Consider the following 21,695-nt stretch of genomic DNA (forward strand, 5'->3'; position numbering starts at 1 on the left):
TGCCCCTCCCCCCGCTACGGGCCTGTTTTGGCCCGGCTCTCCACGAGCCCACCAACAAAAACCGCCAGCTACGTAGGCTACCCCTGACCCTGTTTAATACACAATTCCCTGATTTGGTATTTAGGTCTTAAGTGACAGGTCAGCGTCTCGAGTGACAATTCAGGCTACAACACAGGCTAAGGCCCCCCGGGGGTGAGGGTACTCCCTTATGTGACCTTAACGGGGACGTGCGGCCCAATAGGGTATGGTTGTCAGGATGTTTTGTCTTGAACGGGGTATCTATTTCATCACTTTCTGTCTTAAACAGGGTATTGCTACATGCCCTAATGGCTTAAACAGGATAAGTTTACAGCCTCCTCCTCAGGTGCTTCGTTTCGCATTTTGGTCAAAGGCGAGCGCGAAACGCGAGCGACTGGTTTTTTGAAGATAGCCTGTGAACAGGCTCCCAAGTGGGGTATAGGGCGAAGACAAGAATCGAGCACTTGGGAGCCTGTTCACAGGCTATTTGAAGAACGAGGCATATTTCAATGCAGTAAAAGTAATCTGCATAGGACCGCTAATGGACGCTATTGTAATTCATTGTTATTTATTGATTGCCAATGTATTAAAATATAGTAAGAAACTAGTGTATTCTTATTTCATTCTAGTCTTAAACAGGGTATAGTTTGAAATGTCTTATAGGGTCTGAAAATGTTGAATTGTCTTAAACGGGATTGGGAGGGTTTGAACGCCCGGGCCGCACCTCCCTACCCAAGCATCTGTTGAGTACCCCCCCCCCCCCCTCCCCTTCCCCTTGGGACTAAGGCCAACCCAGGGGTAGAGGTGGAGCGAGTTTTCGCGGTGGAAACGCATTCGACCAAGCAAGTACGTCAAGTACGAAGTCACCAAATGGACTTCTTCCGCTGGTCAATTTCGCACTCAAGGATAATTGCACTCTCTCGCTGATAAATTAAGTAATCTCCTTTTCTATCATTTATAAATCCTGACAAAATGTCGTACATTTCGTCCCGTGCAAAAGCAATGACTGGATATTTCAACCATGAGGCTAAGTACGTGGGGAAACAGAAACAAAATCCATTCCACAAAACAAGAAATCCACAGGTTGGTCAAAATTAATTACCAAGTCGTTTGATGATTAAATAAGCTTACCATTTAAGGACGGTGCCTACTAATACCGGGGAAGTATTTTTGTGCGGCTTATGACTATGTGGGAAAAGCAGATCTTAGCAAGGCCTATTGGAATCCAAAAAGAAAATTCGGGGTAACCGCGCATCTTTCAGAGATAATTAAGCAACAATATCTCTAAAAAGCTCCAAAATATAAAGCAATGTATGGGATTTTTTCCTAAATTGAAGCTTAGTTATCTCTGAAAAATGCATGGTTACCCTCAATTTTCTTTTGAGATACCAATAGCATTTGCATTGCCAAGTTCTGCTTTCTCCTTATACTTTTAAACCGCGCAAAAATATTCCTGTATTTAGTAGGCAGCACCCGAAGGAGACCCGAGTATCTCGCGATGCGCAGAACGTATGCGCAGTAACAATAGTAGGCATCGTCCTTAATCATTTGCAAATATACAAAATACATCTCTGTTGGGGTACGACAGTCACTTCGACTGTAACTCATTTCTAAAAGCGTAAAACTCAGGTATGGTATGCTTGACATGATATTCGCGCGCTATCGAGTGGCGAAATGATCCCGACCCTGAACTGAAAATTGACCCCGAAATGATCATCATTCATGCTGACCTGGCCCGAAATGACCCCCAACTAATTTTCGGAACGGGAAGGTCGGAAAGCAAACAGGCGATTGTGGATTGACAAAACACAAGCTTTTAAAAGTAAAAGTGACTTGCACAGAATAATTTTTAAAGGCCAACTTCAACAAAATAAATAGAGTAAAAATTAGAAGAACTGTTTTGATCTCTTCCAAGATTTGGGACGAGGTGTTAAAAAATAGTAATCATATTATGTGGCTAAACAACCTGACGCACTTATCATATTACAGTGTAAAACATGGCTTACCTTTTGGAAAATAGGAAGATAGCAAAGTATGACTTCTTACGAGTACTGTGTAAAATGACTATCTTAAGGTAACTGCTGTTATTAACTTTGATTCAGTGATTTTTTCTGAAATTATGCGTCCATATATATGTCGAATTTTACCGATACAATGCAAGATTACATAGCACATTTGTTGGCAAAAATTATAATGAAAGAAATGAATAAAGAATCAAATTATAATGAAGAATTGAGAACCACGGTTTTGCTAGCTACTGTACATCGTGTTTAGCCGAACTATGAGCCAAAGGAAGTGGAAGGTCGGAACAAGATAAGATATTTGTGGCGGTTGTCCAATATCTGAGTCTCTGCCTTCAAGTAACTGAGGTGGACTAAGTTGAGAAAGTGGACGTCAATCAAAAGAAAAGCCATTGAAATTATTTTGAATAATTTCTGACAGACTTTCTAGAAAACAGCCAAAACAAAAAGGACAATTTTTAATACCCACTGTGAGAAGATAAAATGTTTGTCTGAACATCATATAATAAAAGCCAGTTACAGTTTTAATTATGAATTGTAAACAAAAACAAATAAAAGACTGAAGAATTAAGTTGCATATGTCCAGAATGTCTATCAGTTGTAAAACCTGAGAGACCTGTCGGTTTACAAATATTCCACAGTGAAACACGCCATTCCATCCCAAAAATTACAATGGGGATCATTTTGGGGTCAGTGGAAAAAAACGTGGGGACCATTTTGGGGTTAATTTGGGATCAGGGATCATTTTGGGACCTGTACAGATCCTTCTGGAATCTAAATACATGTATCTCAAAGTTAAACTGGGTTTGTTGATTTTTATTGAACTCATTTAATTAAATTACACCAGTTGAAAAGTCTGTTGCTCATTTAACGTCTTTGCCTGACCATGTCATTATTATGTTATATTTTTCACCAGGTAAGATTTCCACACAGCCCCATACATTATAAATTATGCATGTACAGTTTCTGACTCAAACTCTATTGCAATGCTCACTGTTTTTGGGAGAGGGTTTAGTAATTTACTGTAGTGCATGTATACTATTAGTTAGTATATGGAGCTGTCTGGAAGTCTGTCCTTGTAGCCGTAAATTATGTGTAGTTCCAGATAATATCCATCCCTCCCCCCTCCCCAAGGGAGGGATGCTCTCGAAGACCCCCCACCCCTGTGGAAATTCTAATTATTTAGCTTCATGTTTTTTTTTTTCAAAATTTTTCTCTGAGACAGCGCCCCCCCACCCCCCCCCCCCCTCTTCCACCCCTCTGGAACTTCCAATCCTTTCTATTGGGGGGATATGTCAGACATTTTCTTTCTTATATTAACTTTATACATGTAATAAGTAAACAGTGATATTGAATCCTTCTTCAGGGAATCATCAACATGGGAACCAGTGAAAACAAGTTATCATTTGATTTGCTCAAAACTAAGGTAACAACTCGCCTAATGTATTAAAATTAAAACAAACTGGTCAACTCTGGTCAGTTCTCTGTGCACCCAATCTGATAAGTCACTCTAGATAGAGAAAGATGGTGCCTATGCACTTGTAACTGGATAATTTCTTTTAAACTTTGCTACCTGTGATAGCCAGCTGCCAGTTGCTCCACTATTAAGTCTGTTACAGCACCTTTCAATAACATGATTGTGGACTCTAAAGTTCAAGATTCAACCAATTGTTTTGCTTTTGACTGCCGTTGATCACTGCAGTGGACTTCCAAAAAGACATAAACGTTTAGCACAACAGGTTCAAAAGGTCATTTTTGTGCTTTGCGATTGGCGGTTTATTTCAATCCACTTTGTAGGTTTCTGTATTTTTGCAGTCTGGCCGCGCCAGTTATCACCGTAATTATGATTGACAGCCACAGTAAACATGCAAATCATTAGTTTGAGTTGAAGTTCAGAGTTTGTTTGTTCTTGAAAGGTGCAGTAATATTTATAATCTTGGTTTGCAGTGACCAGCCTGGACTGTCAACAGAGTGGCAGAAATATGCAGTGGAACCCAGTTAATATGGACACCAAAGGGTCATACAAAATTAGTCTCCGTAAGATTTTCTGGGCGTCCAATTATTAAGCAGGCTTTCAGAATATTGTCATATAGACTTACATGTATAAGCGTACAATAAAATCAACTGTGTACTGAGAATGATATTCTCTTCGGAACTGCATAAGTTAAATAAATCCGTACATGTACATATAACTGCGATAGTCACTCATTTATTCATTCTTTCATCCACAGTTCAAATAATATTACAATAATAAAAAAAATTATGCATTTCGTATATTCCACTTCTAGAATTAATTATTTAACATCTGAACTGAAACTTAAGTTCAAAATGAATAAAACTGTTTTCTGAAGTCTTTGCTCAATCAGTTATCATTGGTGGCTTTTTCAATTTAAACAATAATTAACAGGGAATTGTGGTGCTACTGAAATGTAAGCTCTGTTCTAGGTTAAATTCTCAGGCTTATGAATATTTTAGTTTTAATAAACCTTTTTGTCTTAAGTTTGAGGAAAAAGAATCCAATGCTATACTTGAAGAGCACACACAGTATTTCTGCTGCGAGGGATTACAGAGGTAAGCGATGTTGAATAATTTAATTGATTAATTCATGCTCTCTTGGTCTCTTGCTTGACATTGTTCTAAAGAATAACTGCATAACCTTGGGTAGCATTTGAAGGTTCTACAGTTTGTCTATGGGATAAATAAAAAATGAAAAATGGTTGGCTATTGACAGAGCTCCTTACTAGATAAATTTTTCATATCACTTTGATGAAAAACATTTTAGTTACAATTTTAATTTACACAATTTTACACACTACATATTGCATTACTCTATGGATAAGGAGGTTACTTCTAAAGAAACTGCGATGCTACACCAGTGGGGAGTTAAGAAACAAACGTTTGGTTTATCAACAGTGTCAATAACTAAAGGTTAAGTGCTCGCACTCGTGGATTGGAGTACAAACATACGTTGCATTACTTTTTTGGAGGTATTAATTTGTCCAAAATATTAATGTTCAACTCAGTGTGAAGCTGAACACTCAATGAAGAAGAACAATTCTTGTGAATATTTATGCTCCACATGTGTTATTGTTATTCCAATACATTGGTGTTTTCATGGGGAAAGTTTACCATGTGAAACAAAAAATAATAGAGCCCTCTTGCAGGTTATTGTCAATAAAATTATTGCATTATGAAGTTGACATAGTTAATTACATATTATTTCTTTCCATTTTCTTAACTAGTTTTAGACAAACCATTGCTGATTTTCTCAATCACTACATGAGGCCAGTGGAACCTATATTTCCCGAAGAAGTACGTAAGTGGTTTTTAATTTTTGGTCTCAATCTGCCCACAGCCAGGCACTTGCCTGAGCTTGGTTATTATAATTTCTGTTTTGCAGTGAACTAAAGATCTATTTCAAAACTGGGAAATGATGTAAAAGAGTGGCTGCGAATAGGAAAATGTTACATGTAAATGTATTTTTATCGAATAAGACAAATTTACAGTACATCTACAATATTTTTTTTTATTTCAGCTGATTGTGTCGAATGGATGTACACCATTGGTGGATTCAGTGGCGTATACTTTGGCAGATGAGGGAGGTAAAGATTGATATCCATGATACTTAACAAAAAGTAGGCATCTTCACAAAAGTAAAAAAGTATGTACACTGGAGTTTGGAAGAATGAAAATATGTTTTGGAAGTGTCACTGTGAGCCATAGATGAGTGTTGAGCAGGCTGTGTGGTGATTAAGTGGTCAGTGCATTGGACATCAGATCTATCTGTGTTTTGTGTTTGACTTTACCTGCCTTGCCTGTCAACTGAGTACTGATCAATGCATCACTGGCCTTTACTGATTATCTTTCTCCTGATAGAGGGTCTGTTAGTTCCTGCTCCATATTATGGATCATTTTTACTGGATCTGCGATCAAGATCAAGGGTGGTACCTTTTCCAGTTGAACTGTCCAGTAAGGTTAGTAAGGGAATAATATTATTACTGGATAGGAATAATATAAATAAATATAAAAAAAGTGTCAAAAATGGTTTTGAAAGAAACACAGACGTTTCGGGTAACAATATACATAACCCTTCTTCGGCGTGGAGAAAACAATAATATTAAAAGCTATGTGTGAATACAGCTGTATCTTGTTAGTGGTTTATAAGGAATTTTTCGGTCAAATAATCCTCGAAGACCCAGGGACAGACATGAATGGGAGGGAGGAAAAAAGTTGAAACGGGCTGAAAAAATTGGACTCCACTTTTCTTTGCCCAATTTTTCTCTGCCCGTTTTGACTTTTTCCTCATCCCCACTATCCGGCTCTGCCCGTGGGTCTCCAAGGATGGATCAAAATGATTGAAAATCATCAGGAACAAAGAGAAATAAAAATTGTTAGAACTTGTATCATTTTTTTTCTAAAATTCGTTTAAACTTTAAACAGAAATTATGTTATGTTTATTTTGTAAACGTAGCTTGCTCCCCATGTTTTTGGTACAAAAATTTTTAGTGTTTTCATCTCCCATTTTTAGGTTGGTCCAGGTGAAAGTCAGCCATTTGAACTTTCTGAAGCAAGACTAGAAACTGCATTGAAAAAAGCTCAAGAACAGGTATTAATAACTTTAAATTGCTAACAAAAGGTGGTTTAACAAAGGATGAGCAAAACTCAAGGGTAATTATTATTATTTATTTTTTAGAAATGTGAGCTTCGACCATGACCATCACCTTTACTACAAATATTTCCCAAGAAAAAAAAATAGCCAAAGGTCAGACTTACACTTAGCTAACAATCTGTGAAAGCCTTTCTCCTAACTTGGAAGCTCTCAGCAGTAATATATTAAAGCTAACGGGGTGGGTGACAAGGCTAACAAACGCTGTTTCGGGACAAAGCCAAAATTGTTCCGGGAATCTGGAGATTTTTCTGGGAATCGGGACACTTAGAAATTCTTCCGGGAAACACGCTATAATTCCGGGACGTTGCAGAAAAAAATCGGGACGTCAAAGGAGATGTATCCCAGAAATTCGGGAGGATGATCCAAATTTCCGGGACGACTAAGGTTAAGACCTAGTATAAATGCTCAAACAGCGTTTATTAGAGTTGTCACCCCCCGTAAAGCTACAAGACTGTCAATGCAAGGAAAGCCATTTTCATTAGGCTTGTTGGCCGGAGAAAGCAACCTGTTTTTTTAATAGTTCAAATTAAGATCATGATTTTTCCCCTTTTGTTCTTTTCACAGGGGGTGAAAATCCGTGGTTTGTTGTTATGCAACCCTAACAACCCTCTTGGAGTTGTCTATTCTAGAGAACTCTTGGAAACTTGTCTACAGTTTGCTGCAAGGTGAGCCTTCAGTTTTGCTTGTGACATAGTGAAAAGTCCCTTTGTTTCAATAAAAAAATAAATAAATAACAACAACAACAAAACAAAACAAACAAAAAATGAGGCGTATCCCTCCCTTGTTGTCCTGGAATGGTTGGAATGCCAGTTTGTACTTTTTGTCATATTTGCCTTTCAGGATGTAGCAAAGATCATTTATATTGTTAATTATCATGCTGCATTGGCATTTTTCTAATGTAAAGTACACATTACTCTTGCAGGCATTCTTTGCATGTTGTCATGGATGAAATTTACATGCTGTGTGGTTTCAAAGAGGGCTGCTCTGTGACAAATGTACTGAGTTTAAACAAGTGAGTCACTTTTCAACGGATGGTTGCAAAACCTAAACTATAGTGCTTGGGTTAATCATAATACCGAGAGGCACACAACCTTATTTCCAGCGTCTTTCGTCTCCTCGCAACTTGCTACATTTGGAGTGGGGACTGAGATGACAGACCCTGAGAACGAGGTTGAGATGTACACAACCCAATGAATTTTAAACCAATGGCAATTTCAAGTAAATACATGTAACTGCGGGTGCCAAGTGTTGTTTTTTTTTTTTAATAATAAATTCTCATAAATGACGATAGATTGTAAGCTGACCAAAGGTTAGCAAAAGGATTGAAGGCTTCAAGGCGGGGAAGGATCCGTGTCGATCATCAAAATAATTGTCTGTTAGGCTAAGTGATGAGACAATTTAAAAGAAAATCACGTTCCACAGCTTGGGACTACTGACCAAACTGATCAGGATTCACGGGAAAAAAATAGTCATTTCACGTTTCACGAAAAAAAGAAGTAATGATCATATATAAATAATTAGTAGTCTACTCCAGGTTTGTTTTCTCTTCATCTGAGGGCCAGGAAGAGGCAACATGTTTAGATTCTTAGCGTTCTTATTTTGAAGTAAAGAGAGCGAACCACACGAGCGCGCGTGGAAAGTTCTTCCCGTAAGGAGACGCGACACGCGGAGGGAAATGAAACGTGTATCCTCGTGGGCGGCACTTTTCACACACACTGGCGTGACTCGCTGGCTTTACTACCCCTGAGAAAAAATAAGGCACAGCTCGCAGTCTAACTATAAATGTACTTATTGAATAATTTCTCGTGTTGCATTTTTTTATCTTAACCTTCCATTTTGTTGCTTACAGTATCCCTGATAAGGAAAGACTACATGTAATATGGGGCTTCAGCAAGGTATTTAAACATAGGCTTCACTTTGTGTACGCATGTTTGGAGAGAGCATTAGAGCTGGACTATGTTTTCATTTGTTGTATTTAACTTACTCCGTCTATTGACACCTTTTGTTGCAGGAAGGACTTAACGTCCCTGCGTTTTGATAGATTTTTATTCAGCCAGTGACAAAATTTAAAACTAAAGTAAACAAAAGAAATTGGAAAGCATCTCTTGTAGAAAAGTAACGGAAGTGAATATTATATTTGAGCTAATGAGCTAATCCCTTCTTATCTTTCGTTGTTGTAGGACTTTGGTATATCTGGGTTCCGTTGTGGTGTTCTTCACACAAGAAACAAAGAAGTTTATCGCGCCCTTTCATGTGGCTACACACGATTCCACGATGTCCCCACACCAACACAGGCATGATACACCTTAATACTGCACTTAATGAAATTTCGGCATATTAAAGGAGATTTAGACTTCGCATAGATGAGAGTATTGCAAAATAATGCTGGCCTTTCATGCTAACGTCATTTCTGACGTTTGTCGTTATCGGACCAACTCCTAGGCTCGATTACCAACTGCTGTTCGGGAAAATGAGCCCCCCCCCCCCCCCCCAAAAAAAAAAAAAAAAAAAAAAAGACCTGTCTCGAGGGAGGAAAGCCGGACCGGAGGGAGCGGCAGAAATCGAGCCTAAGCAGCTCCTGGGACCAACGAAGTGCGCTGCCTAAAAGTTTTCCGCTCTTTGCTTAATGAGCTGACTATCAACGTTTCTCTTCAGGTTCTCTTGACGAATCTCATAAAGGATAGAGGTTAGTTGGAAGCCCTGCTCCCACGATACAAAGGTTTGAATTCCTGGCCAGACCGCGATTTTGGATTAGTACCTATCTTTTTCATTTGGACTTTAAATTTAAAAAATGTGACAGTATATCAGAATTCTTTCTTCTTTCTTTTCGCAGAATGGTTAGACAGTGTCTATATACCAATAAACCAGCAGCGGCTTCGAAACGCTCACAAGATGACTTGCAATGCTCTCCGTGAAGTTGATATTCCGTTCCTTCAAGGAGAATGCGGCCTTTTTATCTGGATTGACTTCAGAGAGGTGAGACCTACCATGGGCTATAGGAAACATGGGTTTCGACTAAGTAAAGACTACATTTATCTCAAATAGAGTTGAATTACTCACAATGAAGTGGTCTCAGCTCTGAGTCAAACGGCGCGTTGTTAGGGCTATTCTACAAGAAATAAATTGGGAGAAACGACCAGAAAAGACAAAATACTACTTCATTGTGAGTAACTCAACGTTATTTGAGATAAATGTAATCTTTATTTAGTCGAAACCCATGTTTCCTGTAGCGCATAAATCTTCGTAGCATGTTTTCCATCTGTTTCCATACATCCTTTTTCAAGCGGCGGGTTTTGCTAAGAGCATTTTGGTCTTTCTTAATATTGTCACGTTTTCAGTGAGCTTATAATTGGGAAGCATTTGACAGGAAAAAGTCAAAAGTTCCTTGGTTCAACTCTATATTGGCCAGTTTTACGTTACAAAATACAACTATCCAAATGATTTTTTTCCTGCTGTGCACTTTTTGGTGCTTCTTTGTTCCACTTGAATTTTATTTTAATAATAAATTTAGGATGTATGGATTTGTCAATGGGGGCGAATTTTAACGTAGTTTTAGCTTGATTGTACATAGTTTTATCTGTTATTTGAGTTCGTTTTGATTTGTGTGCCCAATTAGTCCACAGGACTAAATTTTTTGACACTTCAATTAAGTTATTATTATTATTATTATTATTATTATTATTATTTGGTTTGCAAAAGGCTCATTTTGGAGGCATTTTAGCTCAGTTATTTAAACGTCAACGACAACAAAATAGCAGCCACGCTAAATATAGTATACTTTGATTACCGCACAACTGTCATTCCCTGGAGAAATAATTATTTTATAAATGCATTCAAGTCACTTATCTAAATCTCTACGGCTTGACGTTTTGGAGCCGTTCATTAAACCTGTAGTCCATGCTTTATCAAGTCTAAAACACGAGGGGCAACTTGTTTTAACTTTAAAAAGCACTCCTGCTCATTACTTAAACATTACTTATCAGTTGTTCTCTTTTAGCTTGTTCCATCATCGACATTTGAAGAAGAAACGCAACTTTTGGATCGTATGGTAGCTAACGGCGTGTTTATTTTCCCTGGATCATATTTTTGTTGTCCCGAACCCGGCTGGTTTAGACTCGTATTCGCCATGGATGCGGAAACTCTTCAACTTGGTAAGTGAACCTTGAATTTGGTTGCGGCTTGCTGAACAGGCTACGACTCATAATAACAATAAAAGCTAGTCTGTTTTGTGAATTCTTAAAATATCCTTTGAAGATAAAAAAAATGATACTGCCTAACTTGAGAACCACCCTGCAAACAGAGCCTCTTAGGAATCATGCAAGGGCTAAAGGCTTTGCTGACACTGAGGGTGTTGGAGAACTTAAGGATGGTAAATGCCGCTCTTGATGATGTAGTAAACTGAACCATATTTCGTTTATCCATTGTGTCCAGTTTTTATAATGCAGCTACCCGGGGGTAGGGTTACTCAACAAAGTTTTTATACAGGGTGGTTCCCCTCCGAGCTCCGTACCCTTACTCTTTTATATACTATTTTTGATAGGAAAGGTGACCCTTTCGTATGATTTACATAGGAAATGGTCCCCCTTTCACATACCTACAGCACAAACACTATCTTTTTTCTTTACACAAAAAGTAGCGAAATTTTACCGCACGAAATTCAGACAAACCCGTTTTGGAACTAGCTAGGAGTAAAGGACTCAAGAGAGGTATCGTCTGCTAGTTCCCATAGAAACGGGGTTTACCAGTTGTAACAGTGTTTTTGGCAAAGCATAACGTCTCAGATACTCGAAACTATGTTTGAACCCAGATATTTTCACAGGGCTGAAAGAACCAGAACATCAAGAAAAATATATATCACTACCAGCAAAAACTGAAATGGTATAGAGTCACCTTAAATGCCTAAATGACAGTTTTCCCTACCCTCTTCTACACTTTGGCGCGTGAAATACCTACCCTTTATATACCTCCTGAAAAAGGTGCTTTTGGACAGATCCTCCTCGTATAGTCCCGGGGGGGGGGGGGGGGCAGCTACCGATGACCTAGTTGTAGCTTGCCCTGCACGAGTTGAAGTACTTTCATTATCTCTTTTTAACATGTCCTGTTTTGTCCTAGGGTTGACAAGGTTACAGAAAACAGTCAAGAGCGTGCGTGCTGACAATGCGACAAGGCTGGATGGAGGAACACGAGACACACATGAGCTTGTTGATCATAATAAAGACAGCGTTGGCTGTTCAATAAATACCGATGATGAATCGCTTGAGGATTTAGTACGCACCTTGCACTGTCAGATAAAGGACAGCGATTGGTTAAAGGAAAATACTGCAGAAAAATGGGCTGCAGAAAACCCAGAACTGGCGAAAGCATTTTTACATCAAGAGACAAAATGTACCGAGAAATGATCTCATTCCTTAAAATACTCAAAGACTGCGTGCAATTATTAAAGTAACCTTAGTTAGCCTCATCACCATCCATGACTCCCCGCAAGGGTGTATTTATGAAGTATATTATTCCGGATCCATTACAATAGTCTTTCATTTCGTGGGCATGGTATAATCATGGCTGATATCCCAGCATGGTCTCTAAGCCAATCAAAATTCTGGGATTGCATTATCCAATCTGAACTGGACTCAATGAGATTTCTGGTTGTCTGAGCGGTATGCAATATGGAGCGCTCACGAAATAATAGTGTTTAAAAAATTTTTTATACAGAGACTCTCCTCTGCAGAGGCTCCTCTGAGAAAAGTGAGTGCAGGCGTAAAATTCCGTGGAAGGCGACGGAGGGTCAACCCTCTCAGCTTTTGCGCCTGCACTCACTTCGGTCAGCGGATACACATAACACCCCATCGAACCTCTGCGGAGTAGAGAGATACAGAGAAGCAAACGGAAGGAAGAACTATCTGGTATCTGGCCTAAAAAAAGGTTTGGCGGACGTTATGGGAATGTAACAGGAAAATAAATATTAAAAAAAGAAATCCACCGTGACTTGTACGGGCTAACCCTCGGCATTGTTGCGCACACATTTGCTGATAACAATGTGACACTATCATTCTCGGCCCCAGAGGTCTTCTCTTTGCGCAGTCAAGAACTGCAATCAAGCCAAAAGGGGTTGAGCTCTTCCCTTTTGGGCGTGCGCAGTCAAGCCAAAAGGGATCGAGCTATTCCTTTTTGCAGGCCCGTAACCGGGGGGGGGGGGGGGGTGCACGGGGTGCGTTCGCACCCCCCCTCCCCCCCCTCCCCCCCGACGGGCTCCAAAGGTCCGCATTTTTGATAGTCAATATCCAAGTTAAGGAGTGTAGTCGGTCAACCTGAAGTTTAAAACTCTACAGTGATATTTAAACAAAGCCAAAGAGTGGAAAAAGTAGTAATGTATTCACTGGGAAACTAAAACCAGCTGCACTCTAGTAGCCCGAGCCATTCAGAACATTTCAATAAGCGCACAGATGTCCGAGCTTTTCTAAATGAATAATGAAGTTATGGATAGGAGAGAACAGGAAAATGGAAAGAGGAAGGCTGCAGCTAAATCTTGCCAGTCTCTCTATTCATGGTCAGTTAAGTACCCCGTCAATAGCCATCAGATGCTGACAATGACAGTGCAGTCTACGACGACAGCCCAGCTGAAACCACGACTTCAGATCTATCTCAGTAAACTACAGTTTTACAGCGAGATATAGAAGGTAAATCACACTTGTTTTCGCAATGTTCACCAGTCTTGATCCCATTATTATGTTCTGAGATTTAGTCGCTATACCTCAATATGAATCAAACTTACATCGCTTAATAAAAAGTCAGTGAGGCAACACAGCGTAACAGTTCGGAGAAGGACTTGGGGATAAAGCAGCACCTTCTGGAAATCCACAGGCATCACAAACCATCCAAATAAAAGTTTTCGAGACACAAAGAGGGAAAATACATTTTATGTTTCTCTTGATCTTTTATCGTCATTTCCTAATGCATGTCAATATTCTATGAAAAGCCGATGTGTACTTTCTTAAAAATTCTGCATTATTTATAAAATTGTAGAGACTTCGCAAGCTCCTGCAGTAACTGAAAATACTGATGACAATCTAACGCGCCATCACTTAGAACCAATGATGCAACAAGAAATAAATGACATCGGGAAGTTTTAGGCGACCTCTGAGAAATTTGGTTCTTCCGCAAATAAGCTGCCAGTTGGTCAGAAGTATCACTTGATTAAAAGTCAATTTGTGCCACCGATTAACTACAAGTTTCCCGCCAACGCGACTTCTTCATTAGTGGCGAAGACGGTTTCAGTCACGATACCTCAGGAAGTACTCGTGGATGGTCTACAGCCCTTCAGTAGATGGAGTATTCTGTGAACACTGTGCTTTTGATGACACCTATGCATTGCAGGAAAGACAAGGGCGCTTTCATAAAATGGCATAAGATTCAAGAAAAGACAAAAAGACATGAGCAAATGAAGTACCATCACGACGCAATGATCGCTATCGAATCCCTCCTTAATTCGGTTGAAAACCCAGAGCAAAACGTGAACAACCGAATAGATGACGAAAATCAAGGCTTACAACAACAAATTACACAAATGGGTAAGTGAGAGATAACAGTACATATTGTTTATTTCTTTCAGATACTCCTCAAAACCGAAGGAAGACAGGCCAAATACAGCAGCCAAAGCTCTTTAGGAGTGCGATAATGATCTCTTTCCAAATATATATGTGCTCCTCAAGATATGCGCCACAATCCCTGCAACGAGCTGTGAATGCGATAGAAGTGCGAGTTGTTTAAGGCGGCTGCATACATATAACAGGGCATGCATGGGCCAGGAAAGGCTATCGTCCCTCGCACTAATGCACATTCATTATCAAGTTAAAATTGTTTTTGATGAAGTCTTAATCTGTTTGCCACCAAACACCCACGGAGGCTGGAGCTCGGGACAATTCTGAGGGATTAGTTCCGCAGTATTTTGATGTATCATTTTACATCGTAAAATTAGTCCTTTATAACTTAATTCAAACAATTGTATTCGACAAACGTAATATTCAGTTCCTACCGTGTACTTTGCCGTCACAATTTCTCATGTATTGCTACTTTCCTAAATGAACGGATCAGACAATAAAAAATACATTTCGGTATTTCGGTCCACTTTGGCCTCGTTAGCACCCCCCCCCCCCCCCCCCCACACACACACACACACATAAAATCCTGGTTACGGGCCTGTTTTGGGGTGTGCACACTCAAGCCAAAAGGGGTCAAGCTCTTCTCTTAGGGCATGTGCACTCAAGCCAAATGCTCTGGCAGTCGAGAATGTGACACTGTCGGAAAATTTTCTGAAGTTGCGGTGGCAACAAGGTCTTTATTGAACTAAAAACTTGTGTGCAACGGCGCTGCGAAACAAGTTTCAGGAGGCTTTGCACCGTGTAACATGGTCGGTTTTGTGAAACTTTGTCGAACTTCCGTTGCGAGACAAGTTCCACGAAAAGTAGAACCGCTTTCTACTTCTGCAACGGCTCGCAACGGTCGCAGTGGTGAAAAAACAAGAGTTTCATCGTGTAACACCACTTCGTGAAACACACGTTTCAGCTAAAAGTTTCAACGTGTAACGGCGGCTTAAGTTATTTGGCAAATATTAAAGAAAACGTCACTTAAAAATACATGTTCACGTCTCTCATGTACTTTCTGATTATTCCAACCTCTTCAACTTGCGCAATGTGGCTGGATTATCGAGAAACACACTGAGCAGCTATAGCGTTCAATTTCAGGAAAACAAAGCAAAGCTAACTGTCGCGTGTCCATATTTTCCTTAAAACCTTGGATTTGGTCATTTCACAATGTTGTTTTTGCAGAAGACGCCAAAGAAATGTACAATTCTTAAACACACGCAGAGCCATTGTCCTTGATTTTTTAAAAGACGGCAGATGAAAACTTGAGCACTTTCATGAAATGACACCAAAGCATAGTTGTTTTTGGCCCGAAAAGGATCAGAATGACGCAAAAAAGTAGAACAAAAGATATCCGAGGGGCGAGGTGCGCGCATGAAAGAGCGAGCGGCAAAGCCACGAGTAGCGCAGGCACCAGAAGGCCACTCAGGACGAAGCCCCATAGCAATATAAATTTGATCTAAAATATTTTTACATGAGGGAGTTTCAATAGTTGATCTTTTATTCTTTCACACAAGATGGTAAACGTTTTCACATTATATGTATTTTAAATTTACAAACTATGAGAAAAGTTTGATCAACAATTTTTGTTGCTGATCTTTTCACAAGCGATTTGGAAAATCCACTCAAAAGCTCACACAAACAAGAAGTTTTCTGTTGGACTGTCAAATAAGTGAAACCTAGTTTGCACCAGAATGAATATCAGTATAAATAAAGGAATTTAATAAAACTAGTTTCACTAGTATACCTGTAGATGAAGTTCTTAATGGTTCAGCCTCTCCGGTACTGACAATCAATTATTGACAGACGAAAAGGAACTTTGGTAAATCAGAACGAAATAAATATCACAGAGGGGTAGCTAAAACAACACCCCATCTGCCTGAAAGACATCTCAAAGTTTTCCTAAATTTCACACGTTGGCTGAGACAAGAAAATAACTGTTGCCACTGCAATACGCCATAAAATTAACAAAAGTTTTATCTTTGACTGCAGTAGCTTTGCTAGACGCAAAGCGAGCTATTGCTGAACAATAATTGTTCTCAAACTCAATAATTCATCAAGAGAAAACAAAGAAAATCACCACTGTGGCCGTGGTTTGGGTATGTGTTCCTAATTACCATTAAAGTTTGCAAACTTTAGCCTTGAATTTCTCCAAGAATTATTGATCATTTAAGAAGCCATATCAAACACTTGAAAGTGTGTTTCATCAGTTAACACGCCTTCTCGTGTTTGATATATTACATCAAAAAATGTTGGGAATTTTGCAGTCAATCCAATTGTGGGTGGCATTTCTTAGATTTCCAGACCCCTGAGCCATAAAAAACATCTACATGACATTTAAAAAAAAAATGAAATTCAATGAGCTAAATAAAAAACTCAGATGTTATTAAATAAATATAAAAAAAGTGCTGTCATTTCACATAGTATCAATAACATGTTTTCTAAATCCTATCTCAGCCAACAAATTAATAATAATAATAATAATAATAATAATAATAATAATAATAATTAATAATAATAATAATAATAATTATAATAATAATAATAATAATAATAATAATTATAATAATAAAATTAAACATACTGTATGGCCTATTTTTTATATTTATTTAATTCCTTTTAGGCTAGCTCATAATACTTGTGAGTTCTGGGATCAAAATAACAGTTCAAGCATGGATCATACAACAAATCCAGCTCCTCTTCATTTGCCGCATCATGATCCACACTATTGCTTGGATTACGACTTCTTGGCGGTGATAAAGCTGCTGAAAGAGCGTCATTTTGACCTGCTAAAAAAAAAAGAAAATTTTGCATTGCTTAAATTAGCAAGTGAAATTTGAGGGTAGTGAACGACAAGAATAAAACTAAACGTTATGAAATGCACTTCTGTAGCCAGACTCTATTGAGCACTTTCCAAACCTGGCCCCAGTTGTTCAAAGGAGGTGGTATGGGAGGCTTTAGCTTAAAATTATTTTACCTTTGGAAAACATTTTCAATGAGTGAGATGAAAGCCTTGGCTAACTTTTAATAATTTGTGGGTAAGCATTCAAACAACCAGGCCCTGCAAAATGATGATAGCTGATGAGAATGAGCCCAGTGACAGTGACATGGCTGACAGCCCTCTCTGACTACTCCTTTATCCTGCAGCAGGAACAAGAGGCAGCTGAATTTGTAACTTGCGGTCAGTTGTTCCTTTTTTCGGGGGAGCATGAAAGTGTGACAGCGTGAGAGCCACACTTTCGCGCTCCCCAGACAAAAAGAATGCCTGATCACAGGTTACTGAATTTACAGCCTATCATGTAAAGAGCTTTTAAGTTATGACTTCTCTCTTACAAGGCTGGTGTGTGGTAATGTAACAAGTATCTGTGCACTCACCTGAGCTCATCTTTTGACTAGGTAGTACAATAGGTGGACTGAATACATCAGTGTACTCCCTCGGGTCCATTGGCAGGGTGGCTGTCAGGTCAGGTTCTGGTCCAGGATGCTGTTAGTAACAACATGTTATAATTTAATAATTTAAAAGAAAATTGGGTGGGGGGTGCTTAAAATCAGAGCACTTCATGTGCATGGGCTCTGTGTGTATGTTTCTACTTCCTTCATTCACTTCACGTCATTGGTTGGGCGGGTAACAGTGAGGTCAAAACTGGGCTGATAGCAGCAGCCAGAAGCACTTCCTATACAATGAATGCTGACATCCAATCTTACTGCAGATACTGACAATGAATGTAAAATGTAAAATAAACTGTACTGCAGCTGGATCATTCATGATACTACATGCTTGTACATGTTGTGCTTTTCCAAACCAGTTTTATTTTTATTTTCCATGCAGTATTCATTACCACAACCTGAGACAAAGGGAAATAAAAATCAAACTGGTTTGAAAAATTTTCAACCTAAAATAATTTGAACCACAAGATACATGTTTACTTTTATGCTCACAACATTTACCAGTAGCTAAACAATGCCAACCACCCCCACTCCCCTCCCCCCCCCTCGGGAATTCCCACGTACCCTCATTTCATCCAAATAGCGATGTATCCTCTTATCAGGGGGAGGTGGGCGTTTCCACGTTGAGTAACTTGTATCATCACTGTCATCACTCAGGGAATCCCCTCCGTCATTATTAACAATCGCTTCCTCTGATTCCGATGTTTCTTCACGAATTATGTGTTCTTGACCAAAAGAGCTGTTAAAGGATTGATCAAGCGACTTATCCAACAAGTTGTTACTCATAACAGAAGTGTCAAATCGCCATGAACTGGCGTTTGATTGATAGTTCCTCCACGAGCTAGCATCAGATTGATAGTTTTTTGCATCATAAGTTTTAGTGTTGTTTTTGCGAGGTGAAGGAATCTGTCAAGAGAAGGAAAATATACAAGTGCTTAAAAAGAGACAAATACAAATCAAATAAGAATAAATTATGCAACAATAAGTTTGAGAGAGGGTTAACCGGTGCTTTTGGGATCTCCGGAAATTAATATGCGAAGGTTACTTGATTTCTAAATTTACTACATAATTATTAATGAAACTACAACTTGGCTGTTGATGAAACATCTTGTTTTTCTGGCCGTGCTATTATTAGACCGTGCCACAATCTACTATGGATTAGCCAAAATGTATAATAATTATTTATTTACACATGTACAGTGTATGTGACAGCATATACTCAAGTCTATTAGGGTATAACTTCAGTTGGTACTCAGGAATCCTTGTACCAGTTTCAAATCTCATTCCTAAATTATTGCATGACAGACAATGAAGGAAGCTACCATGGATGCATTGTTAATAATGCTCTCACCTCTTTTAACAGACTACTTCTGATACTCATCCTTAAAATCTGTGAGTTAGACAGTGGATCCGGTTCGGGGCTTGGGCTGGCTAAGGGGCTCAACTTAGAACCACTTGAACTACACCTTGAGTTTCCACTTGTCTTCAAAAAGTTCTGAAGGTCATCTTCTTCAGCAGAACTTTCCCCTGAAGCTTTGTAAAAGTCACTGTCATATTCAGATCTATTGCTATCTTTCCTTGCCCGGTTCTGTGTCTTACTCCTGGAATCTTTGACATCAAGTGTTTGGAGAGCAGGTTTCTCTTCCAGAGGAGCTGTTCCTGGGTTAGAATCATGTTGCTTTCTCTGACGACTTCTTGGTGATCTCGGTGCTGATCGAGGTCTCGAAGAAAAGGTGAAAATTGGTGGAGAACTTTTCTCAACTTCTGTTGTTTGTGGCAGCTGTTCTTTTGAAGTGATGCCATAATTATTGTTGTGACCATTTTGTTCCTTGTCTGGAATTTTTATTTCCAGTTTGTTAAAACTTTCTGCTAGGCTACTATCATTGCCAGACATTTTCAAAGAACTCTCGCTTTGTGATCTAGAAATTGATTCTGGGTTGCTGTCCAAATCTCTATCCTCAGAGACAATGTCTTTTGACAAAGAACCATTCACCTCGTTCTTAACTGAATTATTGGTGGGATCCTTACAATCAACACTGCGTGAAATTACATTTCCACTTCCTGGATGTTTGACCCTAAAAGGTCTTCGTCGAGTCTTTCCTCCTGATCCAGTCCTTGGAGGTCGTGGCTGCATCATGGATTGTGTAGCTTCGATTCCTAGCTGTGAATTAGATAACTCTGCACTACTTAAACAGGTTGCATCCGAGAAAGACCTTTGGTACGAAAGTCTGTGAGTTTGTCTGCTACTTTCGCGCCCACTATCAGGCTCCACAGCAGGTGAAACAGTTCCTAATGGTGGTATTGAACCACTACGATTTAGTCCAGATGAAGAACGCCCACTTGCAGATGACGTACCCCCTTCGCGCGAGGACTTGCGGGCATGTTTAGGAATAACGATTTTTGAACCAAATGCAATATGTGTTGGCTCCTCTTCTTGCCTGCTCCCAGGATCTGAATCAGTTTGGATGGGTGTAGAGGGCGGTGGGAGGCCGGCTTTTTCCTTTGATTTGAATTCTGACCGCCAGAGTTTAGCCATGTTGATGACCTTGAAGGAAGGCAAAACATGACATATGAATATATGCAGCCTACTCACAATTATTTGTGGTAGTAGTCAATACAACAGGAGGTGGTAAATCCAAAGGGTTCTTGAGGAAAATTGTGTGAAATAAGAGACAACTGAATCACCAACTATACATGTAGGAGGTATTAAAATCACCTGTTCCCTTTCATTTTGACAGGACTGATGTCAATAAAAGCTGATAAAAAAATCAACAAAGTTTTCATCACAAGTTACAGTAATTAACCTTCATAATTAAATTTTCTAACCTTTCAACAAAAGTAAATAAATAAAACAGACTAACTAGAATAGGTTTGCAAAATACGCATAATTTATTGCTAAAATTGTTATTAGTACCCAGCTGTAGGGTATTTATATAAACATTTGTTTTGCGCGTGTTTATACAAATAAAAACGTTAACGATACCTGAGTATAATATTGTACATCTGGTGAAGTTGACAGCTGAAGTGCTTTAGGAATGTTATCCAGTTCACCGCAGTTTGTGCTTTCACAGCAGTAAATTTCATCATCGTCAGTAGTATCATAAGGCTGCAATTTCATAGTAAATATTTTTCGCAAACGGCAACTTGCTGATATTGTCAAGTTTTCTAGAGCCTTAAAGGATTGTCCCTTGAATGTCTCACCAACTAGCGATTGCAGATCCATGCAAAGATTCAACCATACGCCAAGGCGAAGAATATTGAGCGGAAATCGCGCGTGTAACTGAGTGATGGTAACGTCTCTGTGGTTTGACGACAACAGAATCCGCCGTTTGTTATTACCCGAGTCCGTGATCCCAAACTCGAGAGAAAACGAATGTCCTAGCGGCACATACAACTGGAGCACCAAAAACCGCTGTAAAAGCCCTAAAGATTGTTTCTCATCCTTAGGAAGGCTCATTTTCGTAGTGGTTGTCTCGCCCTCCAAAATGTAAACAAAGCTCTTAACGTCCTTGTCGTAAACTTTGTTTTTCGCCGATGCACTTCCACTCAGTCTCCATTTTGCCACAGGTTCGCGGCCTTGGACGCTGAATACTTCCACATAAGGGCCTCCCTGCCACCACAAGTCATAAGAAAAGATAGAAATAGTCGGTTAGTAGCAATTTGCAAAAGTGTAACCACAGGTTACCGATTTATCGCAGAGCGTGATAAATGGATCGACTAGTTCACTTACTTGAAACTCATGTTTAAACATTATTTCCCGGCAAATGAGTGCTCATGAAGCTAGGTTTATCCAAAATGTCCTCAAGTTTGCAGATACATGTTAAACACACGAAACATCGAAGTGTTCAAATTAGAAAAAGGCCTAATTCTTGCGTCGCCGACCAGTGCCATATTCAAAATGAA

General features: G+C 39.3%; 2 protein-coding genes across 3 annotated transcripts; one reads left to right on the forward strand and one right to left on the reverse strand.

The window, feature by feature from the left end:
* The first annotated feature begins 893 nt into the window (after nucleotides 1-893).
* Nucleotides 894-12,597, forward strand: LOC146486259 (1-aminocyclopropane-1-carboxylate synthase-like protein 1). The gene is made up of 15 exons (XM_085095993.1): nucleotides 894-1,101; nucleotides 3,406-3,465; nucleotides 4,540-4,610; nucleotides 5,282-5,351; nucleotides 5,575-5,641; nucleotides 5,916-6,013; nucleotides 6,568-6,645; nucleotides 7,273-7,373; nucleotides 7,631-7,720; nucleotides 8,558-8,603; nucleotides 8,889-9,002; nucleotides 9,364-9,394; nucleotides 9,542-9,684; nucleotides 10,706-10,859; nucleotides 11,821-12,597. Exons 1-15 carry the CDS (start codon nucleotides 991-993, stop codon nucleotides 12,105-12,107), a joined length of 1,521 nt encoding a protein of 506 aa, XP_084952119.1. The 5' UTR covers nucleotides 894-990; the 3' UTR covers nucleotides 12,108-12,597.
* A 3,231-nt stretch (nucleotides 12,598-15,828) lies between these two features.
* On the reverse strand, nucleotides 15,829-21,658 carry LOC146486260 (protein CFAP20DC-like). 2 transcript variants are annotated; one of them, XM_085099688.1, is made up of 6 exons: nucleotides 21,523-21,658; nucleotides 20,776-21,402; nucleotides 19,144-20,337; nucleotides 18,357-18,698; nucleotides 17,721-17,829; nucleotides 15,829-17,131 (listed from the first exon to the last, which is right to left on the reverse strand). In XM_085099688.1, the coding sequence occupies exons 1-6, from the start codon at nucleotides 21,541-21,543 to the stop codon at nucleotides 16,965-16,967; spliced, it is 2,460 nt and encodes an 819-aa protein (XP_084955814.1). In that variant the 5' UTR covers nucleotides 21,544-21,658; the 3' UTR covers nucleotides 15,829-16,964. The 2 variants fall into 2 exon arrangements, with proteins under 2 accessions (XP_084955814.1, XP_084955808.1); XM_085099682.1 differs by having other exon boundaries at nucleotides 15,829-17,134.
* Nucleotides 21,659-21,695: the final 37 nt, after the last annotated feature.

The sequence above is a fragment of the Pavona decussata genome, unplaced genomic scaffold (genome assembly GCF_977016875.1).
Source record: "Pavona decussata unplaced genomic scaffold, jaPavDecu1.1 SCAFFOLD_21, whole genome shotgun sequence".
NCBI lineage: Eukaryota > Metazoa > Cnidaria > Anthozoa > Scleractinia > Agariciidae > Pavona > Pavona decussata.

Coding starts and splice junctions, on each gene's coding strand:
- LOC146486259 (XM_085095993.1), top strand. CDS start 991: ATGTCGTACATTTCGTCCCGTGCAAAAGCAATGACTGGATATTTCAAC. Junction 6,646..7,272: donor TGAAAAAAGCTCAAGAACAG/GTATTAATAACT, acceptor TTCTTTTCACAG/GGGGTGAAAATCCGTGGTTT. Junction 10,860..11,820: donor TGCGGAAACTCTTCAACTTG/GTAAGTGAACCT, acceptor GTTTTGTCCTAG/GGTTGACAAGGTTACAGAAA.
- LOC146486260 (XM_085099682.1), bottom strand. CDS start 21,543: ATGTTTAAACATGAGTTTCAA. Junction 20,338..20,775: donor ATGTACAATATTATACTCAG/GTATCGTTAACG, acceptor CCTTCCTTCAAG/GTCATCAACATGGCTAAACT. Junction 18,699..19,143: donor GAAGTAGTCTGTTAAAAGAG/GTGAGAGCATTA, acceptor TTCTCTTGACAG/ATTCCTTCACCTCGCAAAAA.